We start from the raw sequence: 10,702 nt of genomic DNA, 5'->3' as shown, positions 1-10,702 counted from the left end.
AAAATCTCGTTAATTTGTATTTGCCATTTACTCTGCTATTGCAAAGAAAGTCTTCTGCCAAAGATTCCTGGAATATCTTTCAAAAATCACGAATTCTCAGGCTGAAGCAAATAAGATTGAACGGAAATGACTTTCAATGGATATGTGGGAAAGGAAGGAATTTGTCAACCTCTGAAACTCTCATTTGTAACACACACAAAAATATTTTCCTCTAGTAGCTTGATGCATAGTATCTCTCCCAGAGTTAATTACAGACTTTGGATCATTTTAGTTCATGTACAGATTTCCAGATTTTAGTTTCTCAGAAGCCCTCTTGTCTGGAATTGGAAACCTAACACCACATTGTATATTCAATGGTTTATACCAAGTCTGGCAGAATGGCTTTCAAACACAGTTTAGAGTTTGATATTCAAACTAAACCTCAGATTTCACTATGGCTGAGGTATACTTCAGGCTGTAAGTAATTTCTCACAGGTTAGGTAAGCTTTGAATTTCATGAATAGAGAACAATTTCTTCCTGTTGCTCGTGATTTATCCTTTCTTTATCCCTGGAACATTTATTCTTTGATAATTTTTAACTATCTTCTTTTTGATAGGTTATCTGCTTTGTACTCAGCTAAATATGTTCATTAGTGGATAAGTTTTATCATTTTGACAAAAATAATATTAATATCTCACCTTAAAAACTGATTGATTCATCCATTTATTCATTAAAAAATTGCCCTTCAATAATGTTGAACATTGTTTCAGTTTTTCAAATTTATAAATAGAAACTATTTTTCTAACATATAGACCTGACACAACAAAATGTCATTTTAAAAAATGTTATTTACCTAGGTCTATAGCATTGAAGTGATTATAATTCTTAAAAAAAAAAAAAATTACTTTAAAGTAATTTCTACACTCACTGCAAGGCTTGAACTTACAACTCCAAGATCAAGAGTTGCATACTCTACTGACTGAGTGAGTCACACACCCCAAATTGACCATAATTCTTGATTCATAACACAGCCTAACAATTTTTGCAAGCACATTTTTGTGTTTACTTGCTTGTTTATTTAATGGTAAAATTATACTGATGAAAACATGATCTAAAAATACAATACAAGATCTAAAGAATTGTTAATAACATACAACTGCTTATGTGCTCATCTTTATGCTGACTTTTCATCTCCCTTTACTTGAGGTTATTTACATCTTACAACTTCTCTTTCTGTACATAGTTTTAACCACTTGTATGAGTTCCTGCAATGTATACTGTTATTTTTCTATTGCTTTTCATTTTTTAAAAATTGTGCTGAGTGGATCCATTTTGGACTTTATTTTCACTATTATGTCTAAGATACATCTATATCATTTTATAATTATAATTTATTATGGTTCTGACTAATATTCAATTGTTTTACTTATGGGGATTATTACACTTCTCTTTATGTACATACATAAGGGTTTATCTTGGGTTATGGAAATGGGAATGAAATTGATGAACCACAGAATTCGTGAACATTGAGCTTTACAAGATAAGGCCAACATTTTTCTAAACTAATTATATTAGTATACACTTCCATCAGCAATATATAAGAAATCTTGATTCACAAAGTGTTTATTCAGAAAATCTGATTTCCTGTCTCTTCTTCAGATACATTTAGAACAAACTAGACGAAATGGAAGAAGTAAACCAGTCTGCGGTGTCTGAATTTATTATTTTGGGGGCTTTGTAGTTCATGGGAGCTCCAGGCCTTCCTACTAGTGATATTTTCTTCACTTTATTTGATCATTATCTTAGGTAACATCTTCATTATGCTCCTAATTATTGTTGACTTTCATCTCCACTCCCCCATGTATTTCCTGTTAGCCTATCTTTCATTCATTGACTTCTGCCTTTCCTCAGTCACTACCCTTAAAATGATCACAGACTTTCTCAAGGAAAACAAGATAATCTCCTTTGAAGGCTGCATGTGTCAGATTTTCTTTGGACATTTCTTTGGAGGGGGTGAGATGGTGCTCCTTGTGTCAATGGCCTATGACTGTCATGTAGCCATCTGTAAGCCACTTCATTACTCCAGCATCATGAACGGGAAAATGTGCATTGGGTTAGTGATGACATCACGGATCGTTGGGTTTGCGCATTCAATAAGCCAGCTAGCTATGATTATAAAACTGCCCTTCTGTAGACTGAGGGAACTGGATAGCTTCTTCTATGATATTCCATTGGTGATCAAGCTTGCCTGCACAGACACCTCTATTCTAGAAATGTGGATAAATGCTGACAGTGGGGTTCTGGCAACCATCTGCTTCATTGTGTTGTTAATCTCTTACTCTTATATTCTGTTTACCATCTGCCTTCACTCTAAGGATGGGGCATCCAAGGCTCTCTCTACCTGCGCTGCCCACATCACAGCGGTAGTATTATTCTTTGGGCCTTGCATCTTTATCTACCTGTGGCCACTCAGCATCACCTGGGTGGACAAGTTTCTTGCTGTATTTTATGCAGTGATCACACCTCTCCTAAATCCAGCTATTTATACTCTAAGGAACAAAGAAATTAAAAATGCCATTAAGAGACTGTGATGTTAGCATATGGATTTCAGTATTTTGGGGTCTCATGGTATCAAAATCTCTAAATTACCCATGCCTGTCCTGTTGCTTGGGACTGGGAAGCATTCCCCCATTCACATATGGAAATCATGTGTATCTCCAGATAAAAGTTTTATGCCAATTCTATCATATTCCATAATCATTTGTTGATCATGGAATGCAAAATGATTTCCTGTCTGGAAAATGTGGCAAGTCTCTATGACTATGATTTTGCTTGTGCTCAAAAATGACTTAAAATTAGTAACAAGTTAATGTTACTTACCAGTATTTGTGCTGCTATCTCAACAACTTAAAATTTTCTATTATGCTAAGCATTTCTTTGAGCAAATGAGCAAAGCATTTTGCATAGATCTTTAAATTTTGGTCAATAGGTCAGTGCATTGAATATTGCTCTTTGTATTTATTAAGGGATAAATAGTCTCTCAGTTGATATTTAGCTACCTTATCTGGAGAGACAGCTGTAAAGGTAATAATTAAGTATTTCTTTTCATACTCAGAAAAGCAATGCATCATAATTATAATCTGATGAGAGTGTTGCCCCCCAACATAATATTTTAGCTATTTGTGTAATTATCTTCAGAAGATGTGCTAAATTAAATACAAAGATGGATATACTAACAATCTTTGGGGATTTTGCTTCTTCTCTTTTTATTTATAAATGGGTTAGAAAGTTCATGATCTATATCAGATAAAACCAGGGAAAAGTGTTATAAAAGTGAGGCCCAAAAGTCTGATTTTGGAATAAATCATCCATTTAATTCACTTCAATGTTCAGATAGCTTGTAAGCAACTGGATTATATAAGAAGTTTGTGAATTGTTCATTCCTACATATAACATAACTGAAGAGGGATGGGAGCAGAAGAATGTTCACCTTTAGCCCAGAAGGTTGATCTGTAGCCTATATAGCTCCAATAAGAATCAAATACGTGCTAGCTGCTTCATTCTTATAGGATCTCAGGACTGCCTGTATATCTCACTGATAGTTAAAATCGAGCTGAATGATAAGCACCATAGAAATCTCGCAAAAGTAGTTTATGAGTAGAAATTCAAAGAAAACATTTGTGATTAAACACTCCTTGTGTGTCCCCTCTCCCTCAGACACCAAGCATGTAACAATCAGCTTCATACAGCAAAAGTTTAGCCCTTTCTGACCATGGGTCCTGTCCCCATGCTATAATAAAAGCACTTTTTGCACCAAAAACATACCAAGTATTCTTTCTCAACCATTCCCTCGAGGCCCCATATCAATAACTTAAGAATTCTTCCTACTGTATGCCACAAAAAGGTATGCAAATTTACATCTTTTTATCTGAAATCCACGGACCCAGATACACTTCAAATTTCATATTTTTTAAATGATGTATTAAGCAGAAATTTTATTTCCAAACTCATCAAAGATTATTATAAACAAAAAGTATCCTTTTAAAATTGTCACAAGTTAAATCAAAGGCACCTCATCAAAGTAAGACACTTGTGACTTAAGAATTCCTTTAGGTTGTCATATTTTCACATTATTTTGTGTTTAATTATTTGCATGTTCTGATGATCACATTAAAACACTTTTTTTAAGACATGAAATAATGTAGTATATTTTTTAAAGTATAATCACAAGGGTAAAGTAGAGGAACTTAAGAAGACATAGGCTAAGTCCGGTTTGTACACAGGATGGAGTAATCTAAACACAACATGAATCTTTCCAAACAAGTTTGCTAAGACACAGCTCCCATGTTTAGTGATACAAATTAAACAAACTTCTTATTTAGAAAAATCAAGATATCATTTGATTAATAAAGCTTATTCTTCCCACAGTTTTATACTTGCTTGTCTTCATTTAAAAACTGTAAATTCATGAAGAAAGAACAAGTTCTGTTAGGTTATAAAAATCTTAGGAGCAACAAATTACAAATATTCAACTTTTAAATCATCAAAGTTGTTTCCTTCCCCAAATGGAAACATCCAGTAAATAAAACATACATAATATTCCAGGTATAGGAACAATAGTAAATCCCTTATGAAAGAGGTACATTTCATGGTATTTTTTTTTTTTTTCTTAAAGAGTCTCATGACTGCCTGTAGGCACTTGAACTCATGTAAGACTTGAACTCGGGACCTGAGCTGAGACCTAGAGTCAAACACTTAACAGACTGAGCCACCCAAGTGCTTCTCACATTTGCTGGTCTTAAATATAAAAATACTTTACCAAAAGAATCAGGCCATTATTATTTAAAGTGTAGTCTTTCATCTAGTTTCCTTATCTGAATAGAAACTCATCAATTTTCATAGAATGTTGACACAGGACCAAAGCCACAGGAAAGGTCTGAAATATATGAAAATCTTTTGGCTGGAGAATAGTGTTTTCTTGAGACTTCTAGGCAGTCATTCATTGTTTTGCACTGAAAAGCATTCTTCAGCAGTCTCTTTCCTACTGTCTTAAGAATAATGCACAGGATCTGGGACCCGGAAGATGCTGCTTCTAGCTGGAGCATCTACCAGCAGGCCATCCTTGCGGGCATTTTGCATGCAATATCACTAAACCTCTGAAGCCCCTGGGAGCCTGGGAGACCTTGAGCCTACCCACACTGGCCTCCAGCAGTTGCTGCTCCAGCCAGTGTGCAGGCGAACATGTTCACTTCCAAGATAAGCAGTGGCAACAGGTTCCCGGGGGCCAAAGAGCCAGTAAAGGTAACATGGTCTTGTGTACTTTGTAACATCCCAAAATAGAGTCTGAAACACAAACCCTTATATAAAATAACTATTTCTGTGTGTATGTGTGTGTGTGTGTGTGTGTGTGTACACACATATACATTCTGAGGGTTTTTTTTTGTATTTTATATCTCTGTACATCAGTTTGGATATTACCTATTTACTGACTTGTCTTTGAAGTCACTGATTCTTCTGTGTTCACTGTTTTTAAGCCTCTTACTTACATTCCTACCTTTACGTTGCTTTTTCAGTTCTAAAATATCATTTGATTCTTAGATATTCCATTTCTCTGTTAAATTTTTTTTATCGTTTTCTCCATTTTTTTCAACTGTTCTCGCACTTTTTTAAAATGTGTCATTTTATACTCTACTAATTTCAGCAATTGAGCCCTCTGTGCTCTTCTTTTAAACTATTTTCCTCTTAAAAATTATAAAGCATATATATTCCTGGTTCTTTGCGTGTTCCTATTTTATGTGTTTTAGGCACTGTATATAAAAAGTCATATAGGTTTGACTTAATATATTCCTCCAGAAACTATTTACTGTTTCTTCAATGGGGCATAAAAGGGTATGGTGTAATCATATTAATCCAATCAAGTACTGAGCATATTTGAATGGATTGTAGTTTTTGTAAGACTCGGTATACCTCTGGTTTATACCTGTTCCTTGGATATATCCTTTCCAAGTTTTAATTATGATTCTAATGGATCTCTTGCTTCTCAGTCTGAAATATTTTAGGTGGTTTAGTTAGGCCCTTCAGAATTTTTTTTAAGGTTTTTTCTTTATTTTTAAATCATGTTTACACCCAAACGTGGAGCTCAAACTCAGAATCCTGAGATCCAAGAGTTGCAAGCTCTGCAACTTAGCCAGCCAGGTCCCCTGCCCTTCAGAATTTTTGAGCTTAGACCTTGAGCCTTCTCCATTTTCCTGCTAGCATCAAAAGTATGGCAGATTCCTCACTCAGAAATCTGGTTTTATGTTTATCCTTTTCAATTTAATGTATCCAGTAAGAATCCATTACAAACATAAATATTAAGCAACAAAATTAAAATGAACAGGAAAAATGTGAAATATTACTGAATGTATAACCAGAAACAACTGCAAATACTCAGGATATAGAGTCCTTTCACAGTCTAGCAGTGAATTTAGCTTGATCTTCTTGTTATCAAACCAAAATATAAATTAAATTAGTTTCACAATTTCTACAGATTCTACACACAAATGCACACACGCATATACTTAAGACCCATAACCTGAACAAGAAAAGAGTTATACAAGACTAGCTACTAGAGAAAAATTGTCAACAAATAATTTGGACAGAGTAATGGTTCGATAACACCAGCCATATATCTATTTAATAATATCAAATATCTACTTGGCAGTTAAAGAATATCTGCTGATTGGGGCGCCTGGGTGGCTCAGTGGGTTAAGCCGCTGCCTTCGGCTCAGGTCATGATCTCAGGGTCCTGGGATCGATCCCGCATCGGGCTCTCTGCTCGGCAGGGAGCCTGCTTCCCTCTCTCTCTCTCTCCCTGCCTCTCCATCTACTTGTGATTTCTCTCTGTCAAATAAATAAATAAAATCTTTAAAAAAAAAAAAAAAGAATATCTGCTGATTGAGTCATAGACATTAAGTCAAAAGTTCAAAAATTATGAAAGAAGATATATATAAATATGTATAATATATTTAAAATAAAGATTATATATATATATGTGTGTGTGTGTGTGTGTGTATACACACATATATATATTTGCCTGCCCCAGGCCAAATGGAGATGGCTTGAGTTCATAGAACTGAGGCAACCAGGAGTAAATGTAATAGCCACAGGCCAAATCCATGAAACATGCTATCTCTGAGGCTCTCCTTGTTTTTCCACCTACATATCTCAATCTTTCTTCATTACTTCTGTCTACCTCACATCTCCCTCTTTGTTCCTTTTTCTCCAGGTTTTAAATCCTCTCTCATATATTTTTTGTCTTTCAGAAAAAAACAGAACTGAATTATCCATATCCCAGGTTTAAATGGAAGGAAAGCTATATATTTCATAGTTCTGTCAAAAGTTTTAGTATATTAGCTCGAAATAGATCAGTTTGAATCCAGACAGTCTAATTAATATCTGAGGTCATACTTTCAGCAGATTCTAAGTTGGTAATCTGTGCTTTTTCAAATTCCTGTAAACTTTTTTTGGGGTTTCAATTCAGTTGTCACACAATCTATTAGATTTAACCTGATAGTTCCACATACCCTCATAATTACAGATCTATTCTGAATATAATAAAATGGGGGATTTAGGAAAAAACAGCTCCAAATTTTGTATAATTATTTAAGCATTTGTATTACTTGAAGTTGCTTGAAAATGCAAAGAGTAACTTGTGCTCCTGAGAGTTGTTTAGGAAATCATTCTCAGACTCAGGAGTTGACTACGCAGTCTCTTCATTGCCATCTTCATGTCCTTGTTCCTCAGTGTGTAGATAACAGGATTCAGAATGGGTGTAATCATAAAGTCCAAAATGGCAAGAAATTTATCCACTGACACAGTGGGAAATGGCCACACATAAACAAAGATGCATGGTCCAAAGAACAAAATCACCACGGTGATGTGAGCTGACAGAGTAGAAAAGGCCTTAGACAAACCACCACGTATGGAACGTTTCCATACAGTGACCAGGATAAAGATATAGGAAATAAGCAATGAGAAGAAGGTGCTCATGGAAATTAACCCACTGATGGCAATAACAACAAATTCCATTCTGTAGGTGTCCGTGCAGGCAAGTTTGATAAACCAAGGAAGGTCACAGTAAAAGCTATCTATCTCATTAGGACCACAAAAAGGCAAATGGCCAACAAAAGCTAACTGGGCCACTGAATGAATGAAGCCAATAGACCAAGCACCAGATAGAAGTGAAATGCACATCTGTGGGCTCATGATTGTCAGGTAGTGAAGGGGCTTACATATGGCCACATATCGATCCAAGGCCATGGCGACCAGCAGCACCATCTCTGATCCACCCAGGACATGAAGAGCAAATATCTGGATGACACATCCCTGAAAGGATATGGTTTTATGCCCAGAGTACAGGTCATGAATCATCTTAGGAACCGTTAAGGTAGAAAAACACAAGTCAATGAATGAGAGATTAGCTAAAAGGAAGTACATAGGGGACCGTAAGTGAGGGTCAAAGGTCACTACAAATACAACAAGGAAATTTCCCAGAACAATTGTTACATAAAACATTGTAGAGAAGGCAAGGAGAAAATGCTGTACTGGTCTAGAGGTAGAAAGTCCCAGCAACACAAATTCAGACACTGAAGAGTAATTTGGTTTATTCATTGACTTTGTGTTACCTAAAAGGGTCAAATAAAAATAATTATAAAGGGATGCATGAGAGCTACTGAAAGAAACAGAAGTCACTGGGTTTCAAATTCTGACATTAAAGAAAAATCTTCACTCTTGTCACAAAACACCTTTGAAAAAGTCATAGAAAATTTATTCATTTAACAAAAGTTCATTCAGCAGCTACCATGAAGATCTATGTACCTGGCACTGTGCCACATTCTGGGGCATAATATTCTACAAAGCAAAATGGGGTCCCTCATGTCAAGCAGGAGCCTGCATCAAGCAGTGACAGAAGCAGATCAGGTACTACAGCTAGAAAATATCACCGTGACAAATGTCAGCTGACACCGCAGAACTGATAATGAGTAGAACCAGAGGTCTGCAGAGACCCCAAACTGATTAAGTCCCTTTAAAAAGGGAAGGATTTTGGCAGTTAACTGTCACACTCTTCAGACCTGACCCCTCTATGTCTGACCACTTAGAAAAAGCAACTGCCATGGAAAGCTCTGCCCGACTGATCTCTGAACAGAACTGAAATCCTTCACTGCTTGAACTTAAGCACTAAGTGGCCGGAGCTGACCCAGACAAGATGGAGGTCTTATATCAAATGTGCAACCCCAGACTGACTTTGTGTTTGGTTTGTTAACTTCCTACACCCTTCTGTTATCTTGTTTGTAGTGTGGCCGATTTTCTGTCCTGCTCTGTGTGCTGTGTAAGAAGCCAAGTTTAATCACATGGTGTTGTCATTGAGTTTGGAATCCTGAACCTGCTTTATAATTGTGATTTAACTTTGCTTTATGACTGAATAAAGTTGACATTGTGGAAGGACACAACTCATGTGTATGCCTTCATAGTATGCTCATGACAAATATATACCCTGTCTTTATGTAGTTTGTAGTCTAGTTGTGAAGCTAGGCATTAAACAATCACATAACCAAATGATTATAATTTATAATATAAAGATTTCTTATACATTGCTGATGGAAGTGTATACTAATATAAATTAATGTACATATGTGTATTTCAGCATTTTTAAATAATAGCTAAAATATGGAAGCAACCCAAGTATCCATCCATAGATAAACAGATAAAGAAAATGTGGTGTTATGTGTGAGACTGTGTGTGTGTGTGTGTGTGTAATGGAAAATTATATATATTCCATTAAAAAGCCATTAAAAAGAATGAGGTCTTGTCATTTGCAGCAACATGGATGGAACTAGAGGATATACTGCTAAGTGAAACAAGTCAGTCAGAGAAATTAAGAATTTAAGAAACAAAACAAAGAAAAAAAGAGAGAAACAGAAAAATAGACTCATTGCCACAGGAAAGTTGTGGGGAGGGCAGTGGGGTGAAATGAGGAAGAAGATTAAGAGTACATTTATGATGAGCACTGAATAATGTACAAAATTGCTGAATCATTATATTGTATACCTGAAACAAACACTATGTTAAAATCTAAAAATTTTATAATTAAAATAGAAAATAACAAAAGTGAAAATTAAAGATGTACAGCATCTTAAAAGGAAAAAGCACAACACAAACACTGAAAAAATGACTTAAAACTTTACTAATAAGTGATCAACTCCTTCCTCACCAAAAATCAAATCTATCAATATAGCAAAAGTTCTCAGCAAAGGGTCCATCTTGAGGTGCAACTTTTATATATTTATATTTTTAATACTTTCTTTTTCTGAAGATATGTATGTATGTGTGTGTGTGAGAGAGAGATAATAGATACATTTTTTAAATTAATTTCTTTTCAGCATAACAGAATTCATTGTTTATGCATCATACCCAGTGCTCCATGCCATATGTGCCCTCCATAATACCCACCACCTGGTTCCCTCAGCCTCCCGCCCCCCACCCCTACAAAAGCCTCAGATTGTTTTTCAGAGTCTATAGTCTCTCATGGCTCATCTCCCCTTCCAGTTTCCCTCAACTCCCTTCTCTTCTCCATCTCCTTATGTCCTCCATGTTATTTGTTATGCTCCACAAATAAGTGATACATTTTTGATTGATTAAGGAGAGAGATGATTTTTATAAGAGAGGAAAAGGGGGGTTTCC

General features: G+C 35.6%; 2 protein-coding genes across 2 annotated transcripts; one reads left to right on the top strand and one right to left on the bottom strand.

The window, feature by feature from the left end:
• Positions 1-1,664: 1,664 nt before the first annotated feature.
• On the top strand, positions 1,665-2,571 carry LOC122894187 (olfactory receptor 4K3-like). The gene is given in 2 exon segments (XM_044231661.1): positions 1,665-1,709; positions 1,711-2,571. Coding segments are annotated over 2 exon segments (906 nt in total).
• Positions 2,572-7,690: 5,119 nt separating this feature from the next.
• Positions 7,691-8,632, bottom strand: LOC122893364 (olfactory receptor 4F6-like). The gene has a single exon (XM_044230324.1). The coding sequence runs from the start codon at positions 8,630-8,632 to the stop codon at positions 7,691-7,693; it is 942 nt and encodes a 313-aa protein (XP_044086259.1).
• Between the last annotated feature and the right edge of the window lie 2,070 nt (positions 8,633-10,702).

Source organism: Neovison vison, chromosome 13, assembly GCF_020171115.1.
Source record: "Neovison vison isolate M4711 chromosome 13, ASM_NN_V1, whole genome shotgun sequence".
Taxonomy (NCBI): domain Eukaryota; kingdom Metazoa; phylum Chordata; class Mammalia; order Carnivora; family Mustelidae; genus Neogale; species Neogale vison.
This window is presented reverse-complemented; position numbering and strand designations above follow the sequence as displayed.

Bases quoted from the DNA above. Each gene is read 5' to 3' on its own strand.
- LOC122893364 (XM_044230324.1), bottom strand. From the start codon at position 8,632: ATGAATAAACCAAATTACTCTTCAGTGTCTGAATTTGTGTTGCTGGGA.